The sequence below is a fragment of the Lichenostomus cassidix genome, chromosome 5 (genome assembly GCF_008360975.1).
Source record: "Lichenostomus cassidix isolate B80296 chromosome 5, HeHo_3.0, whole genome shotgun sequence".
In the NCBI taxonomy this organism is placed as follows: domain Eukaryota; kingdom Metazoa; phylum Chordata; class Aves; order Passeriformes; family Meliphagidae; genus Lichenostomus; species Lichenostomus cassidix.
In genome coordinates, this window is record NC_139486.1 from 60,158,112 (window position 1) to 60,176,109 (window position 17,998).

The 17,998-nt window shown below is 51.5% G+C and overlaps 2 protein-coding genes across 3 annotated transcripts; one reads left to right on the forward strand and one right to left on the reverse strand.

Annotated features, from left to right (window-relative positions):
• The first annotated feature begins 1,410 nt into the window (after positions 1-1,410).
• FTH1 (ferritin heavy chain 1) lies at positions 1,411-4,831 on the forward strand. Its single transcript, XM_085063311.1, has 4 exons — positions 1,411-1,667; positions 2,988-3,134; positions 3,622-3,747; positions 4,496-4,831. Exons 1-4 carry the CDS (start codon positions 1,557-1,559, stop codon positions 4,658-4,660), a joined length of 549 nt encoding a protein of 182 aa, XP_084919437.1. The 5' UTR covers positions 1,411-1,556; the 3' UTR covers positions 4,661-4,831.
• LOC146436908 (bestrophin-1-like) lies at positions 4,744-16,244 on the reverse strand. Of its 2 annotated transcripts, XM_085063297.1 has the most exons (10): positions 14,881-16,244; positions 12,523-12,682; positions 12,257-12,351; positions 11,473-11,706; positions 10,756-10,910; positions 9,965-10,042; positions 8,410-8,562; positions 7,894-7,974; positions 7,148-7,299; positions 4,744-6,834 (listed from the first exon to the last, which is right to left on the reverse strand). In XM_085063297.1, exons 2-10 carry the CDS (start codon positions 12,672-12,674, stop codon positions 5,655-5,657), a joined length of 2,280 nt encoding a protein of 759 aa, XP_084919423.1. In that variant the 5' UTR covers positions 12,675-12,682; positions 14,881-16,244; the 3' UTR covers positions 4,744-5,654. The 2 variants fall into 2 exon arrangements, with proteins under 2 accessions (XP_084919423.1, XP_084919424.1); XM_085063298.1 differs by lacking the exon at positions 14,881-16,244 and having other exon boundaries at positions 12,523-13,904.
• Between the last annotated feature and the right edge of the window lie 1,754 nt (positions 16,245-17,998).

Here is a 17,998-nt window from a genome sequence, read left to right on the forward strand (position 1 = left end):
TCCAGAAAGCAGAATTTGGGACTTCCCTAATCCTACTGACGTGCTGTCACGGGTGGCACAGACTGTCCGAGCTGCAGAGGAAATATTCCTGATACAAACTTCGCAATTAGGGAGGTTTGTTTGATGTTCCTGTCGTGAAGACACTCCACTGTGAACACAGGAATAAAGAAAAAAAAAAAAGAATTAAAAGAGTCTGCCCAGCAGCTACAATTTTTTTTTTTTTTTTACATAAGCATTTATGTGGGAGGAGAACAGGAGATTTGAAATGTACCTTACCTGGCAGCCTGCTGAAGCATAGGTATGACCCACGTTATCTTATAGATCTTAATTACTTGTGATGGTTAACCGACAGGAGCAGCAGAAAACCCTGAAACAAAGGGAGGCTGAGGCTCCCTGTTCCCTCCAGGGCGTTTGGAGTGTCTGGAAAAGTGCTGTGGTGCTGCCCTTTACCCACACACAGCACTGGTGCAGTCACGCATGGGACATCCCACAGTGCTGGAAAGGGTCAAAGACCTGATAAAAATGTGTAGAAGGAGCTGTGAGAGGAAAAAAATTATTTAATCAGAGTTTATGGTCTCGGTACATACAGGAAAAATTATTTAATCTGGGTTTACGGGCTCAGTACATACAGGAAAAGTTATTTAATCTGGGTTTACAGGCTCAGTAAATTGTATTTCTGATGGATTTCATCAGGAACATTGGCCTGGGGAAAGCCAGGGTTAAACATTAGCTTGGGAAGAGGCAAGATTTTGGGAGTTCAGTGATATGGGATGATTTCAGTTTAAGCAGGAGGTTTCCAGCCACTTGTAACCTATTCAAAACTTCAGAAAGCAGAAAGTAAAAGACTCCAATGTTTGTTTAAATTAGTAAGCGAACTGAATGACTGAAGAACCCGATGTTTATTGAAAATAAATGATGGCACACACTGAATGACTGGGCCAGCACCAAAAGCAGCTGAAATAGTCATCCCACTACCAGAAGGCTCAGTTTTTTACTTTTGGCCTTCAATTTCTGGATTTAACAAGGACTTCAGAAACTTTTTCCCCCAGCAGAGTGCGGTCAGGCATTGGCGCGAACAGCCCGGGGCAGCAGCAAAGCCCTCGATCCCGCACGGGTGTGGGACACGGTTTGGCGGCAGGCTGGGCAGAGCGCTGGGGGGAAAAAGGGCCGAACTCGGTGATTTTGGGGGATTTTCCAACACATGGAGCCATTCTATGATGGACGGAGGGAGGGAGGGCGGGAGGGCGCGCGCGTGGCGGGAAAGGGCGCGCGCTGGCCCCGCCCCGCGGTGGGCGTGGCCTGGGCGGGTGCTGAGTCACGCCGGGCCAGCAGAGGCGCGCCGGGAAGTCCCGCCCCTCGCGGGGGCGCGGCCTGGCGCGCGCCCCTATAAAAGGCGCGTCGGCGGGCGGGCGGCCCTCACAGCGCGTCGGCGGCGGAGCGAAGCGGGTTCCTGCGTCAACAGTGCTTGGACGGAACCGGCCGCGCTCGGGCCCGCCGCGCCCCCCCATCACCACCGACAGCACATTCACCGCAAGACTCACCGGAGCAACCCAGCCATGGCAGCGCCCCCCTCTCAGGTGCGCCAGAACTACCACCAGGACTGCGAGGCCGCCGTCAACCGCCAGATCAACCTGGAGCTCTACGCGTCCTACGTGTACCTCAGCATGGTGAGAGCCGCGGGGGCAGTGGGCTCGGCGGGGTGAGGGAAGGGTCCTGCGCGGGATAAAGGGGCCGCAGAAGGGCCTGGCCCGGCGGGGGGTTCCTGGGTGCCGGGCGGTGCCTGCGGGCCCAGCTCCTCCTCCTCCTCTTTCTCCACCTCCTCCTCCCCCCTCCGCCTCCAGGCCCGTCTGCGCCGTCCCCTGGGTGTAGGTGAGGCCCTTTTATCTCGGCTGCTCCGCGGGCCCCGCGGCCCTTGCCCTTGGCGGCCCCGTTATCAGCCCAGCTCAGCGCCTCGCCGCCGCCTCTGCCCTTGGGGCCGGGCTGGGGAGCGGGAGGTGCCTCATGAGGCGCTTGGCACCTTTCCCGCAGTCGTGCTGGCCTCCCAGGCACGGGTTTTCCTCCAGGAATCGGTAGGAATCCGTGGTTTCGTTGGGCCCTCTGTTTGCATGTCTCCTTTGGCCCGAGGCGCACGTTTTAGCCATTCCGTGACCTCTGTGCAGCAATCCTGGTGCTTTGGGCGTGCAGGGACATTTAGGCTTTCTAGTGACACTGCGCTCTGTCGTGGCACTTCACACCTTTTTTCTATGCTAATTTGTTTCTGAGCCCTCTTTTGAGCCTGTTTTGGTGGGTGATAGTGGTGCACAAGCACCAGTCTCTTGCCTTGAACCTCCAGGCCGCTGGTTCAGTATGAGAGAATTCTGCAGTAGGTTGGTAAATAATTGGCAGTAGATACAGAACTTTCCATTGAATCCTACTAATGGCTCTGACCAAGAAATAAACAAGCTGTGTGATGGCTTCTAACTGCTGTTAGGTTTTTTTGCTTTCAAAAATGTATTTACTGTTGAATTTATATTTTAGTTCCGCTCACCTTTTGTATTTTAAATGTAATATTAATTTTTTCCCTAAAAATAGAAAGCATATTTCTTAATCTTGTCCCTGGAAAGTCTAGAGGGCTTTATTGCACAAGTACCTAAAAGTTCTTGGCTTACCCTTACCTGGTGTTGCAATGTGATCATTGTAAACAAGCTTGGGCAAACAAAGGGAAGATTTCTCCTTGAAAAAGGCTTTTCAAGGCTGCAGTTTAATGGTGCTCAGACCAGGTATTGGAGTGTCAGGGTGGGGTTTTTTTGTATCTTCAGAGCTGAGCCAAGGACACAAACACCATTTATTTGTGCCCTTGGTAGAGATACAGGTTAAAATTTAATACTAGCTGGAAAAATCGAACGGTACTAAGGGCAGAGTTGTTCCACACTGCCTTGCTGGCCTGGCCTTGGACTGCAGCCATCCTGAAGCAAGGTTTTTGAGCCTGTGAACACTTTATTTTTCAGTCCTACTATTTTGACCGGGATGATGTGGCCCTGAAAAACTTTGCCAAGTACTTCCTGCATCAGTCCCATGAGGAGCGGGAGCACGCTGAGAAGCTGATGAAGCTGCAGAACCAGAGGGGTGGGCGCATCTTCCTGCAGGACATCAAGGTCAGTAGTGGATTTGGGGACTGTCCCCATGCTGGAAGGGGATGAATAGCCCACCTCCTGTGGATTCTCTCCCAGAGGGAGCAGCAGCTGACACTGGAGAGGCACAGTAATGTGAGATGTGTAGTAATTTGATAATTGGTGCTGATGGACTAATAAAAAGTACTTCTAGTATAAGGAGAGGGCGCTTAGCCCCAGTTTGTTTGCTGTGTTATGAGGGCAGAACCAGAAGGCAGATGGTTCATCAGTTGTTAAATTTAACAGAGAAGTGCTCTGTTCTTATTAATTCTCTTTTTTGAGAATTCTCTTTTTTGAGAAGTGGGACTTTAAAGGTTCACTCAGTTCTGTTCTGAGGGTGCACTTCAAATTCTTGACTTTGCATAAATGCCTAAACTTGGCCTAAACAGGCCTTGAGAGTGGTCTAAAGACTCCACACCCTACTGGTCTGTGGGCTCTTACAGAAAACATGTCCTGTGCTTTCCCCTGCCAGAAGCCAGACCGTGATGACTGGGAGAATGGCCTGACTGCCATGGAGTGTGCCCTGCACCTGGAGAAAAACGTGAACCAATCACTGCTAGAACTGCACAAATTGGCAACCGAAAAGAACGACCCACACGTAAGTGGATGCTGAAAACCAATATGGCTGTCCAAGGATGTGTCCTAATTGTGTGGGTTTAGAGATCAGCTGTGTGTTCCTGGTGTGGTTAAAGTTAGAAAAAAATGAACCGGGGTGCAGCCCTTCCAAAGTCCTTTTTTAAAGAGCATTTTTAAGGTGGCATGGACCTGCTTTATTCCCTCTGAAGTATCTCTGAACAGTCTCTATGGAGACTGTTTCTGAGGGGGTTGAGTTCCATCTTTTTAAGGCTTTTTGTCACGAGGCTTTTTTGCCACAAAATTCTGGAGTTGCTTCAGAATATTAAAAGCCCCGATGTTTCAGAACAGTGTCTGAAAACATGGAATTCTACACAGATGAAAGGTTTTGGCAAGGCTGGTTTGAAGTTGCTTAATATCAAGAAGGGATTAGTACTTGTGAGAATCCAACCACTCTTAGGAGTTTCCTGCCTAAGTTAGAGGGACTTTTGAAAACAAACACAGAGGTATCAGTCCTCACTGCTGTGAGTGTGCTGTGTGGTCAGGGAGTCTAAATCTGTTCAGGAGCTTGGCTAATGCTTCCTGCAGTGAGGAAGAGGAGAGGCTTCCTGAGCTGCCTGGCTCTGCAGGGTTCTGGAGCAAGTGAACCCATGTAAGCCTGGTTCCCTTTGATCTTGTTGTGAAACAAAACTAGAGGCTGCTTTCCTCTCCTTTCCCTAGTGAGCCTTGGTAGGATTTCAGGCCTGAATTTAAACCTCTGGTCTCCCTTTCAGTTGTGTGACTTCATTGAGACCCATTACCTGGATGAGCAGGTGAAAGCCATCAAGGAGCTGGGTGACCATGTGACCAACCTGCGGAAGATGGGGGCCCCCAAATACGGCATGGCAGAGTATCTCTTCGACAAGCACACCCTCGGGGACTGTGACAATAACAGCTGAAGCCTTGCCAAGAGCCATGCTGTGGGTTTCACTGGGACTCCTACTTACTGTCCAGCCGTGCATGCAGCTTCAGCTATCTAGATAAACAGTTCCATACTCTGTACCAAATATCCCCCCTCTCTCTTTGTGTTTTATGTACTGCCCTCCAGCCAATAAAGTGACTTGGTTCCAGCTGGCTTTTCCTGTTTAGTTTGGAGGGAGAGCAAGCAGCTGTAGCAAAGGCAGTGGGAGGTCAACTTGTGACATTGGGGGATTTGCAGCTGCTGCTGAAGGCAGAAGTAGGAAAATCTCTGGTTTCTTTAAATTCCTTGCAGGGAACTAAAATGAGGAAATGAAACCAAGGTCCTGGGCTTGAGCCTCACTTTTATTTTCTGAGTGGTGTCTGCTGCCATCCAGCTTTCTCTGAGCACTGTCAGATCTGTGGCAGGGGGGATGTGGAACTTCATAAGGAAGTGATGTGCTGGGCAGATGCTGCAGCTGCCTGTGCTGGTCGGTAGGCCCTTACCCTGCCTTGTTCCAGTACTTTCTCAGTACTGGAAAACACCAGCCAGACAGGCCTGGAAGAAGCACTGTGGGTCTGCATCACACATGATGTGACTTGCTTCAGTCCCTTACTTTCCCTGGAGTATCTCTTTAGGAGTGCAAGTCCTGCCTGAGACTTGGAAGCTCAAGTCCTCATTCTTGCTGTGAGGAGGGAAGTGTCCACATTAACTGTGCTTCTGTTCAGGGCTACACCTGCCTGGTCAGGCTGGTACCTGCAATCCTTAGCACTGAAAGTCTTATTCTTTTGCTAGAGTGTTCTAAGGGTTTTTTAGTGCTTTTGTTCTCGTTGCAACATGAGTTGTGCCTGCTACTGTAGCTGAGGCCAGGAGCAGTATGTCCTAGTCCTGGTTTTAGCCCAGGCTGGGCTCCAGCTGCATGTCCAGCACTTCTGTTTGGGTGAGTGCCAGGAGTGAGGATAAGGCATGTGTCCCAAGGATCCATGGGGCCTCCTTTAGCTGTATTGATCCATCTGCTCCTCCCCTGGGCTTTCACTGGCCTCCAGGATCACCTCCATCAGCCCCACATAGTCACCCTCAGCTAGGGAGATGCCAGAGTCGTTGGGGGATGGACTCTCTGCTCTCCTGGGCTCTTTTGGAGCAGGGGGGTTAGTGCTTCCATTCCCAGTGTCTCTCATGTTCCTGGAAACCTCGGGGTGCTGGTCTGGAGCACTGGCTGCATCTTCCAAACTCAGGCTGCGAGCCTCAGGGCCCAGGTTGCCCTTGTGGGACCTCTCCAGCACTGGAGAGGTGACAGGAGTAAAGGAGAAGCAGAGGGAGGTGCTGCCTCCTGGGGTTTTGTTACTGGGGGTGTGAAAGGCACTGGAATGCTCTGAATTGGGAGTGGCCGAGGCTGTGCTCTCCAGGTTTAGCCAGGGTGGGTGAGAGGCTCTGGAACTCTTCAGACTCTTGAAGCTGCCTTGCTTCTCATGCTCAGGGGACTCTGCCAGGAAGGGGAATTTTGGGCTGTTGGATGCTGTGGACCGCGCTCCCGGGCTTCCCGTGGTGGCGGCTTCCCTGGAGCTGCTCTTTCCTTCTTCTACTGTCACAGCCATGGAGTCGGGACCTTTGCTCCTCTCTGTGGGCCAAACAAAGGTTTCCTTTGCAGCAGAGCCCAGGGAGCTCTGGCTCTTGTCCATGTCGCTGGCCCTGGAAGGGGAGGCGTTGACGATGACATCCCGAAGGGAAGTGGAGCACGCGGCGATGCTGGAGAGCGCCGGCGGCTTCTTGCGCCCTGGGCGTCGGGAAGGGAAAATCATGGGGATGGAGCTGATGGGTGTCTGTGGAGCGCTGTAGAAACCAGGCCTCTCGTAAAAGGGGGTGGACATGAAGGCATCAAACTCCCTCAGTTTTCCCTCTTCACTGTCCCACTGCTCCTGGGAGTCTCCCCTTGGCTGATTGATGCCACAAGGGCTTCCAGCCTTCCCCATGTCGTGGTAGGTGTAATGGGAGAAGGGTGACGTGGGATCTCCTCGCCGGCGCAGCAGGTTCATCCGGGAAGAGGACCTGGAGAAGCTTGGAGACTGGACACCCAGGAGGCGGCCCAGGTGTCCCAGCAAGGGAGTGGAGTGGTTGGCCTCTTCGTTCTCTTTAATCTGCTCCAGGGGCTGGAACTCCATCTCTTCCTTCTGCATGCTGGGAAAGGCAAAGTGAGCTGTTACACAACCACAGGGGGGGAGGATCTCCTGGAGAGGCTGGCAGCACTAGGAATGCTGCTGGCAGCACCGGGAATGCTGCTGCCAGTGGCAAGCCTCTCCCTGTATTGTTGTTAGATATTAGTCCCCCAAAAGAGGGATGCTCATTGCACAGGTGAGTGGAGGAAGGAGGTCAGAATTATCCTTTTCTATGGAGGATGCTGGCTGTTGTGGGTGAGCCTAAAAGCTCCTGAAGTGTTATATCCTGCACAAGACCTGATGCAGATGTTGTGACATTGTGTCCCTACACTCACCTGATGTCAAAAGTGGAGCCCAGGAAGGACGGGCGCTTGTACTCGGCGGTGGCTGCGGTGTAAGGAGGCTGGGGATCAGGCTCATTCCAGTACAGGTCCTTCTCCAGGATGGGTAAATCCTGGTGCATCTCATCCACTGCCATGAGGGACACCTGTGGGGGACAGCAGGAATGTCACACAGGGTGAGTATCTCTTGTGTGTCGGAATGCAGGGCTGGAGGAAGCAGTGCAGCACGGAAGCTGGGCAAGTGGCTGGGGTTGCTGTGGTTTCCTGTCACTTGGGTTGTTTCTCACACACAGATTTGATTACTGGAATGGAAATGATGTTGACGGAGGCAGGAAAGCAAGAGGCTCACTAGTACAGAAGGGCTGGAGGTGCAGAGTTAGTGCATGGCAGAAAGCAGAGGAGGCAGTTTTAGATGGACACAGCATGGGAAAGGCAAGGAGAGGCAGGAATGATGTGTCATTCAAAGGCAGCTGAGGCTGTGTGACCTGGATGCATTCCATGTGCCAGAGCATGGACTGAAGCTGCAGTTGGCCTCTGTGTACAAAGATATGCCAAAAGGCCCAAATTCCCTGGTGTGGATTCGGGGGATCTCTCCCATCACAGGCAGCGAGGTGGGGGGCAGAGGTGTCACAGGAGAATTTAGTCACTGCACGAGTAGGGCTGGCTAAACCCCCTGAGCAATCCTGCCTTGGTGTTCCTCTGTAGGTGAGGCTCAGCTGGAGGATCTTCCTCCCCTTTACCTGCAGGTTCCTGTCGATGAGCCAGTTGGTTTCAAAGTCATCATCATCTTCCCCAAAAGGGTTGATGAGTTGCTCGGCCACCTGCATGTGGAGAGCACACAGCAAAGGTTACCACTGTCATTCCTGCCCCTTTCCCTTCAGGGAGAAGTCAGGTGTGATGTCCCTTGAATTTCAAGCCATGTTTTTCCTCCCAAAAGGGGGTGGGTTAAAAGTGGAGGCATCCCAGGGGCTGTGAGACAATTGAATTCACAATAACTCCCCCCTGCTCACACAGCCCTCTGCAACTGCAGCCTCTTTTCCCCAAACTAGCCAGGACCAAAGCTTAGGAAAGGTGCAGCTGGTGTCCAGAATGAGACACTTGGAAAATTATAAAGTCCTGGCACATCCCTGAGCCCCTCTTGGCTTCCCATTGTTGCCCATAGATCAAAGAACACAGCTGGGTTCCTAGCAAGCTCACACTGGGAAAAACCCTTGGCTGGGCCAGATTCCAGCTCCAGCCATGTTTTTTGGACTTACCTTTAACCAGCCAGCATAGAAGAAGAATTGCAAAAACGTAAAGACAGGCACAAAGAGATCCAGCTCATGGCCAGGATATGCTTTCTCTGGATCCAGGAATTGCCTCCCAATCAGACAGGCCAGGAAGAAGCTGTAAACAGCCACGGTCACCACCTGGGAAGGATGCCAAGGGACACACGAGCGCAGCGTCAGTTCCCAGCATCTCACTTCAGTTCCACCCCACACAGCTCCAAAGGCAGGCTCTGTAGCCTCTGTTAAATCTTGGATTCAGTTGTGACAGGCTTTATGCAAGAGGTTGCACTTCCCTGCAGAAAGCTACAGATACTCCCTTTTCCCTTCAGCTTTTACGTACGCTGGGTGCTATTTCATGCCTTCCCTGGAATGACATCTGTGCAGGTGTCACAGGCCAGTGGCAGCAACAAGCACGTGACATCCTGGATGGACTGGAACCTGTTTCATGGCTCAGTCCATGCTGGCAGGCTGCTTCCAAGTCCGGGAAGGAAACCCTGGCATTGCTATTTCTTCCTTCCTGTTCCTCATGCTGAGCTTTTTTTAATATTTGCCTGCTTGGATTTCAGGCTGTGCTGAGCTTTGTGCTTTTCCCTGTCACCACAAGACTGGAAACTTCCCCTTTTCAAGTTAAAAGCAACCAAGACTCTCATATGTTCCCTTGATACAAACAAGGGGATTCAAAACAGGAATACACTTTCCCAAGGTGTTCTCTGGTAACCTTCAGTGCTGCCCAGAGCAGCAGCAGTTCCTGTTTCACGGTGAAGGACATCCATGTTATCTGAGCAGCTGGATTGTAGGAGACAAAGGAGCAAGGTGGTGCCAAAGTGTCTGCCTGGGCTGTTAAACAACTGAGTACCTGCCAGCCACAGCCTTCCCAGGACCTTGCCTGGGATGTGATCCCTGCAAGGCAGTGCTGGGAGTGGGTCTGTGTGGATTTGTTACCCCTAGAGAGGTGGATGTGTCTGAGTTAGGGAAAGGAGGCTGGGCTGGGCATGTGCTAAGCTACCTATGGAAGGGAGATGATGTGTGCAAGTGGGAATGAGCCCAGGATTCAAGAGTATCCTTCATTTTCCACGGGTGAGTCAGGTATGGAGCACTTCTACAAAGATGGGCTGAGAGAGCTAGGGTTGTTCATCCTGGAATTGAGAAAGTTTTAGGGGGGGAACTGTGGCCTTCCAGTACCTGCAGGGAGCTTAAGGAAAGGAGGGAGAGGGACTTTTTGCACAGGCACAAGAGACAATGGTTTTAAACTGATAAAGGGCAGGTTTAGATTAGATATGAGGAAGGAATTCTTTACTAAGAGGGTGTGAGGCCCTGGCATAGGTTTCCCAGAGAAGCTGTGGCTGCTCCATCCCTGGAAGTGTCCAAGGCCAGGTTGGACAGGGCTTGGAGCAGCCTGGGATAGTGGAAGGTGTCCCTGCCTATGACAGGGGGTGGAACTGGATGAGCTTTAAGGTCCCTTCCAACCCAAGGAAGGTGTGCTTGTAAATGGGGAAGTGCACAGGCAGTGGTGGAGCAATAGGAGTGGGGATTCCCTTCTCACCTGGGTATAGACCAGGGGGATGCTGATCCAGTCATATCCGTAGAGTCTCCCACACTGGCTGCGCAAGGTGTTGAGCTCCTGCAGCAGGGAAAAGGAATGGCCTGTCAGGATAACTCCCCACCCCCTTGCTGGGGATGCAGAGCCTCTCTGACACCACTGTCCTTCATTGCTCCAGCCCTTTCCCTTCTGCTGATACTTCCTCTGGAGAGGGGGCTCAGTCTCAGCCTTGGAGGAATTCCCTGCTCCCTGCATGTCTCCCCTGAGCCCAAGATCCCTTCCTAGCTCACTGCACAGCAGTTTTCCCCTAACAAAATGAGCAGCCAATAGGTGAGGCAAAGAATGCCCTCAGGAGCACCCATTTCTCTCTCCTGTCTATAGATAAATACCCCAGAGGGAGATTTCTCTCTCTCTGGGCAGATGAATCCCCCTTCAGGCCACAGAAACCACGTGACTTTCTCTGTAATGAATACCAAGAAGGATGAGCTGCTCCAGAGTCTTTTTCTGTGCAGCTGGGCAGGGATTGTTGCCAGGTCTTGCCTGTGGAGCATGGCCTGTTGCCCAAAACTATCCAAGAGTTTTTAACAGCAGTGTTTTCTACAGAACCTCAGTTGTTGAGGATGTTTATGACTTCTCCTAGCCTCTTGCAGATACATGCTTCCTTCTGGCTTTCCTTCTGGATCCTAGAAACCTCCACTGGCATTGGCTGCCCTGGAGTGTGTCAAGGACCTGCAACACAGGTGTCTCCCATTCCCCAGGATCTCAAACAGTTGCCTGTCACCTCTGTCACTCACATTCAGGATGCCTTGGAGCAGCACGCTGTCCCGGATCCTCCCGTCATTCCTCGCCTTCACAGCCAGGTTAGAGAACCACACGCAGGGGATCCAAAACTTGTTGTGGGGGGAATTCAAGCTTTCAAACTTCTTGTGCTCTTCTGGTGTCATGAGGCCTGGGTAGGGAAGAGCAGATGGGAGAGGGATGGACATAGAGGGCAGAAAGGAACTGATCTGAAATGAGAATATCTGAATTTCAGGTGGGTGCCTTAGCTCTCCTCGAAATTTACAGGAAAGACTCAGAGCTTTGGGAGACACACAGAAGGACAAGTCTCCTTGTTAAAACATTGAGTCATAAAGGCAGGATATTGGGATTTCACTTTGGATGTCTGCAGCACATCAGATCCGAGTCAGCAGGGAGATAAAGCACTGCTGATGTGTTCATAAACACTTGTTGAGAATGGGATAATTTGTGTCTCTGAAGTGCCTTTTCTTTTTAGGAAGCCAATGCTGTCACATCTCTATGGATTGCCAAGGGAACCCAGCTGATATGGGCAGACTGGGAACTGCTGCACCTTGAGAAGCACCTTCCAAGGAGATTCAGGGAGCCCAACAGTTAAGCTCGGAGACCTGGGACTCAAATTCCCACCTGCCCTGAGGTAGCAGCACTACCCCATTTCCACAGAGCCTTTCCCAAGGCTGTCTGCCCCTAGAGGAGCAGCAAGGAGCAGGACTGACCTGCCCTCACGACGTGCTCCATGCTGGGGAAGCGCTTGTAGACAGCGGTGCTGACAGAGCGCAGGATCAGCACGCTGACCAGGTTGCTGTAGCGCATTAGGGTGCGGCGCAGGAGCCTCCCGTACTCGTCCTCCCCATCCACGTTGCAGGACACCAGGTTCATGATCCTGTCTGGCCACGGGATGCTCTCATACTGGGCCCACCAGCGGGACACCACCAGGGCCACGTAAAAACCTAGAGGGGAGCTGAGAGAGTCAGGCATCCAAAAAGAGCTTCCTCCTCCCATTCCATCTCCCCCCTTTCTCTTCTGCTCATACAGGGGTGGGTGCAGGAATGTCTGGAGGGGAATTCAGTCCTCCATGCTAAAAAGAGTTTGGATTTCATAATTTGCTTCATAGAATCACTAAATAGTTCAGGTTGGAAAGGACCTTAAAGATCAACTTGTTCCAACCCCCTGCCATGGACAGGGACACATTCCACTAGCCTGGTTGTTCAGAGCTCCATCCAGCCTGGCCTTGAAAACTTTCAGGGATGGAGGCAGCCACAAGTTTCCCTGGGTGTATTTGGTGCCACCTGGAGCTGACAGAACCCAGAGCATGCACTGCCAGCCATGTGCTGGGGTATATGAAATGATGTGCTGGGGGATATTCCATCTGAGGAGTTTTACAAAGGAAGAGGGAAGGATCTGCTCAGTAAATCCCACCTGCCTGCAGAGCTCTACCAAACCAGGGAGAAGAAATGCTGTCCCATTCCCCTCCTTGTTGGATCCCAGACAGCTCCTTACCCAGCACGAAGGACACAGGGATTAGCTCAGCGTAGCTGTTGCAGTACAGCGCCAGCTTCTCGAACATCAGCCTTTGGCTCTCACTCAGGATCAGCCTAAAAGGGCAAACAGAAGCAGTTCTCCCTCTCCCTTCTCCTCTCCCCTTCCCTCCTGTGAACAGAGTCTGGTGAGTGCCTGTCCAGCAGGATCTCTGCCCCAGTCTCATGTTTCTCCCTTGTCCTGCTCCAGGCCAGGCTGTGCTGCTGTCAGGCTGAGAAGGTGCTCACCTGTAGACAAGACTGATGGTGAAGTAGAGCGAGATGAAGATCAGGAACTCGGAATAGAGCAGTTTGTAGATGCTGCCTTTCCATTGGAGCAGGAGCTGGGAGAAGGTGCCCAGGCGGGCATCAGCCACGCGGTTGGTGTAGGTCACTGTCATCACAGCTCCTGTGCAGGCACACAACAAGCAGGGCTCAGAGCTTGAGCAGGAGGAGGATACAGGGACATCCCAAGTGTCCCACCAAGCAAGATGGAAAGGAAGGAGAAAACAGAATGAGCTGAGATCAAAAGCCAGGTAAGATGAAGGCAGTGGCACAGAGAACCAGGAGGAAATCTATGGCAGGCAGTTAATTTGAGTTTCAAATTTTTTCCCTGTCCTTGAGCTACACCAGAACTGGTTACAGTGATAAAGGATGTATTTTCTGGTGAATCCTTTTGTTTTTAGTGTTTGATTGTTAGCATTCAAGTAGGACTGGCTGGTTGGAGAGGACAGAGCCCATGTGCTGCCCCCTTCTACAGAACACTTGTGTAAGATTAATCTCAGGGTCACAAACTCTGCAGTTTATGCTTATCCCAGTAATTTTCTTAATACAGTTTTTGTTCCAAATATGTAAATCTACTTGTTGGGAAGCATCTTCCTGGAATACTGCCGGAAAAAAAAAACCCAACCTAAGAAAAGGAAAAACCCCAGAAAGATTTTTTGGGACAGGTCCAGGTGAAGGCATCCCAACAAGCAGAGCTGTCTGGACTCTGCTGATCCTAGTCCTGCAGGCAGAGCAGCCTTCCCTGTTGGAGATCTGCAGGATGGAGTTTGGCCAGGCTCACAGGGCCCAGATTCCAGCAGCTCCACCTCCCTTCTCCTTCAACCATATGCTGCACAATAAATTACAGTGGATGAAAAAAAGGCATCCAGGCTCCTGAAATGCTCCCCAGACATGCAGCATCCCCACTGCACTTCTAGTCTAACTTGCATAAATAATTCCTTATAATCAATTAATAATCTGACTCATATTTGTATAAAGCTGAATTTGTGAAAAAAAAAAAACAACCCTACAAACAACAAGACACCAGTATTATCCATTCCAGGCAGACTGGTGAATGATTCCTTGGGTTAGAAATAATTATCCAAGGTGAAACTATTGGTATTTCTAAATCCTAACATGTCACCAGGCATTGCTATTTAACAGAGGTAATAATGTTAATGATTATGGGGCTCTCCTCTGAATGTTGGGGGTGAAGAAGCACTTCAAGGGACAGTTCACGCCCTGCAGCAGCTGAAGGCAGATAAGTTTGGGCCCATGTTTCTCATTTAAGCATCCTGGTGAGATACCTACACTTTGGTGGAGACAACTCAGGTCCCAGTGAGCTGCTGCTGTGAAGAAAACCAGCAAAGTCTGGATTTCTGGCTATTTCAACCAAGCAGCATCTTTGTCCTGGGTTTGGCTTTTGGTGCTGCCCCTCCTTTGGGACCTGTCATAACTCAGGTCCCTGAGTCCCCTCTTTAGGGTGATACAGAGGAGCAGAGCTGTCCCTGTCCCCAGCTGCAGAAATGCCCATTTCACTAAATCCTCGTGTCCATTCCATATAGATTTCTGGGCACAGCACTTGTAACAGTAGGTTTTAACTGCCCCAGAGGCTGCACACATGGGCTGCCCAGAAGAGAAGAGCATGCCCAAAACCCCTATATTTTTGGGGCCTCTTACACGAAGCTGCCTCTTTTCTCTGGGCATTGGGGCTCGAAAGCGCTCAGGGAGATTCTTCGTTGCGTAATTCAAATACAGATTCACTTTTTTACCAAAGAAGGAAAACTCCAGCTCTTGTCCATGTACATAATGGATGTCTCCCACCTCTACTCTGTTCTTCTCCCATATGGAATATGGGGCTTTTCCCAGTGCTTTTCCCTCCAGCCCTGAATGATTAAGGCACCTCCCTGCCCACCTGCCAGCCTGTGCTGGGCTGCCCTGGGATGTCACTGGGCAGCTGGCATGTTCCATTTGGGGCTGAGGTCTGTGGAGGGAGGTGACTCACTGGCACACTGGAGTCGGGATGGGCAGGAAGAGCCCACCCAGGGAGCTGCTGCCTGCCACTGCCTGCATTCATGCCCCTGCTCATCCCTCTGGATTAACCATTACACCTGGAAGTCAACTGACCTGGAATGCAGTTGTGAGACCCCACAGCAAGCAAGATTCAGGGACATCAGGTGCATCACCCACTGCAAACAGATCCAAGCAGTCTAAGCAGGTATCACAAAGACAACAAGCAGACAGAGCAGAGGGATGGAGCCAGAGGACACAGATAGGCAGGAAGATGCATCTTGGAAGGAGAGAGTGATCCCCCTGCTGCTGTTAGGAGGACCAGATACTCACAGTCATGAGCTCCTGAGCCGCGCTGGAGGCTGGGGAGGTTTGGTCCCGCACGTGTCCCCGCTGGGTCCTTTGTGGCCCGGGCCACCGCCCGCCTCCTCGTGCCCCCTTGGCTCATGGGGGGATTGGACCTGCCCCACACGGTGTGCTAAGGAGCCTGAGACCCACTTGGGAGCTGCAGCCGGTCACTTGATGCCATAATCCCTCCTCATTACAAAAGAGACTCTGTTGTCCTTTGCCCTGTTCCCTCCTAATCTTCTGAGTAAGCCCTGCGTGTTTATAGAGGCGGCCGGAGGAGGGGGAGGCAGGGCTGGCTGCTCTGCTGCTGCTAACTCCTGGCACAGCCATGGTGGCTGCCAGAAGAGAGGCATTTTTCCTCTAATTCTTTCCTGTTTGGTCCCTCTCTCCGTGTCACAATCTTACAGGAACCCCAGGAGATTATGCAGGGCTGGAATTTTCCACCAAGGCTGTAAAGCGCGGCATGCTCAGGGGCTGCCATCTCTTCCCTAGGTCAGTCAAACACCTGGTATGTGCTCTGCCTGGCTCTCACATGATGTTCCCCTGTCATCCCTCACTGTCCCTGGATGAGTTTGCCACCTCTTCCAGCTGTGGTTTGGATGCTGGGGACTTCCACTCTGCCACTGGCTCTCTGAGACTTTTTCTATGTGTTCACTTTCTTTTCCTCTTGTTTCTCCAGCAGTGCTTGAGAGCTGTCACTGTGCTTCCTTGCAGGACATCCTGAGAAACATTGATCCTTGCCTTGTCCTCAAACTTCCACCAAGCCAGAGAACTCCTTCCCTCTGTTTTTCCAGGGTCCTTAGTCCCTTTTTTGCTCCCAAGTCATCCCTCCCAGTTGTGACCATCCTTCCCTTCCACCACCTCCTCAATGCATCCTGTCAATTCTTTAGGACATTCCCCTTCCACGAGGCTCTGAATTAAAACCTTTCCTTACTGAATTGATGTTCCATCATTTAGGCACCTGTGGGACACTGTGGAGAAGGGAGCACAGGTCTGCTCCCTGCAGGTAAGAGCAGCTGGAGATCCAGGCTCCTGTAATAACCAACTTTCCCTTGTGCTTTTGTCTTTGACACTTACTTAACATCAGCAGTTGGGATCCATTTGTCCTAGCTGTAGTTTTCTCCTTCCTGTGGCTGATCCTTGACAAGTGGAGTGGGTTGTTTCACTGCTCCTCTGGGGCAGGTGCTGCCTGGCATCTGTCTAATGTGGGATTTCTGGTGCAGTCCTGGGAACTGTTGCCAGTGGCAGGAAGATCAGTTTAAAACATGGGATTCAGTGCTCTGTGAAAGGGGGTGAGAGCAGGGGAACCCTCCCTGAAGGGAATGTGGTCCACATCCAGGGAAGGAATTGGTGGATGGGCAGGCTGAGAGAGATCTTGAGGGTCTCGGATGGGCAGGCTGAGAGAGATCTTGAGGGTCTCGGATGGGCAGGCTGAGAGAGATCTTGAGGGTCTCAGTGCCTGAACTGTCATCCCCACACATAGCAGGGAGACAAAAAGTCATCAGGTGAGACTGGAGTGGTTGGAGTGCCCCTGGGGACATGGAACAACCCCCTGAGTGTCCTGCTGTTTGTGGAGGGATATGCTGGCATCTGGGGGCCTCTACTGTCCTCCTCTGAGAGCAGCTCCATTGGCAGCTCATATGCTCCACAGCTGCCTTTGGGAGAGCAGGAAATATGTGTGGAATTTAATATTAAAGTAAATAACTGAGGGGCTACCAGCGTGGCAGCACTGCTTGGATCCCTTTCCACATCCCCTTGGTCTCAGACCTGGAGGAAGAGGATGGTCTGAAAGCCTGCTTTGCTCAGAAGCAGAGCAGGCAGCAAAGAGGTGCTGGCATCCATCCTCAGCCTCCCAGCCCTGGAATCATCCTCATTTTCTCCATGCTAAAGATGCAGAGATTTAATTGCTGTACTGGGAGTTGAATCCCTGCTTTGGGAATGCCAAAGGGCCACGCTCAATGCTGAGGCAGCAGCGGCTGGCTGGGAAAGGCACAGTGCCCTCCTTGCTGTCTCCCAGAGAATAGTAAGTGTTTTCTGGGACAGTGGGTCCCAAAGCTTGATGAAATCCCCTCCCCTTCTCCAGTTTCAGTGCTGGGATAGACACAGAGGCAGCTGGCATCCAGGGCGTCTCTCAAAATTACTTTCTTCCCTGGAATCTGATGTAATTTAAAAGAAAAATAAACTGGGAAGTGTCTGGGGAGATGCTGTTTTTCATGGACAGGATTTACTCAAGGATTTGAGCTGGCCAGGAACGTTTGAAGAGGATGCAGTGACCCTGCAGTGCTTTTGTGAGGACCCCCATGCTTGTCCCCCTTATGCTGCAAAATTCCTCACTAATTCTGTGCCATCCTGGGCGGCCTTGGGAGCTGGGGGTGCCTGTCCCTGTGCCAAGCTCCATCTGACCCCTTGCATTTTGCTTTTAGAGGCTTGGAGGGTGACAAATCTCTCCCTTTTCCTCTGATTTTCAGTGTGTGCAACATGAAAATGAGGGAAGGCTCCTTAGCGAGATTCCCCTTCTTTTGCCTCAGGAATTGTGGTAGGGATTAGGTGCCAAAGGGAGGATCAAAAGTGTTGGTGTTGGAAATCAGAGATCCCAGAGGAGCCTTGCTGCACCCTTTGCAGCCAGCTGAGCAAATATGTGACACAGCCAAGGAGCCAGCCAGGAGGGGGTGGATGGAGCCTGGAGTTTTAGGCCATTTGTTTTCACTCTGCTTTCCGTGGCAATAACATCCGGTTTGGGTTTGCTGGGTAAGGGGCATCAGCAGGTCAGATCCTGCTTTCCAAGATCCGAGACAATCCCTGTTCTTCCTTCCTCTCCCAGCCTCCATCTGGCTTTCTTTTTTCTTCTTCTGTTTCTTTTTCCTTTTGTCTTTTTCCTCTCGTCTTGTCTCCTTTCCCCCTTTCCTTTCCCCCTTTCCTTTCCCCCTTTCCAGCTCCTCTTCAGGGAAGAAGAGGGGAGCACATGCCACTCTCCCCCTTGTGACAAGTTATTTTTTCAAGTGGCTGGGATTCAGCATCTCCAGCACATCCCCCTTAAAGCTTCCTGTCAGCACTATCACTTCTTATCCTTCCTGCCTTTGTTGGCTCCTCGAAGCACTTCCAC

What these genes read in the sequence shown, in the direction of transcription:
- FTH1 (XM_085063311.1), top strand. Translation starts at nt 1,557, where the DNA reads ATGGCAGCGCCCCCCTCTCAGGTGCGCCAGAACTACCACCAGGACTGC. An exon ending in CCTACGTGTACCTCAGCATG is followed by an intron (nt 1,668 to 2,987) that starts GTGAGAGCCGCG and finishes TTTATTTTTCAG; the next exon opens with TCCTACTATTTTGACCGGGA. An exon ending in TCTTCCTGCAGGACATCAAG is followed by an intron (nt 3,135 to 3,621) that starts GTCAGTAGTGGA and finishes TTCCCCTGCCAG; the next exon opens with AAGCCAGACCGTGATGACTG.
- LOC146436908 (XM_085063297.1), bottom strand. Translation starts at nt 12,674, where the DNA reads ATGACAGTGACCTACACCAACCGCGTGGCTGATGCCCGCCTGGGCACC. An exon ending in ACCATCAGTCTTGTCTACAG is followed by an intron (nt 12,352 to 12,522) that starts GTGAGCACCTTC and finishes TTGCCCTTTTAG; the next exon opens with GCTGATCCTGAGTGAGAGCC. An exon ending in TCATCGACAGGAACCTGCAG is followed by an intron (nt 7,300 to 7,893) that starts GTAAAGGGGAGG and finishes TGTCCCCCACAG; the next exon opens with GTGTCCCTCATGGCAGTGGA.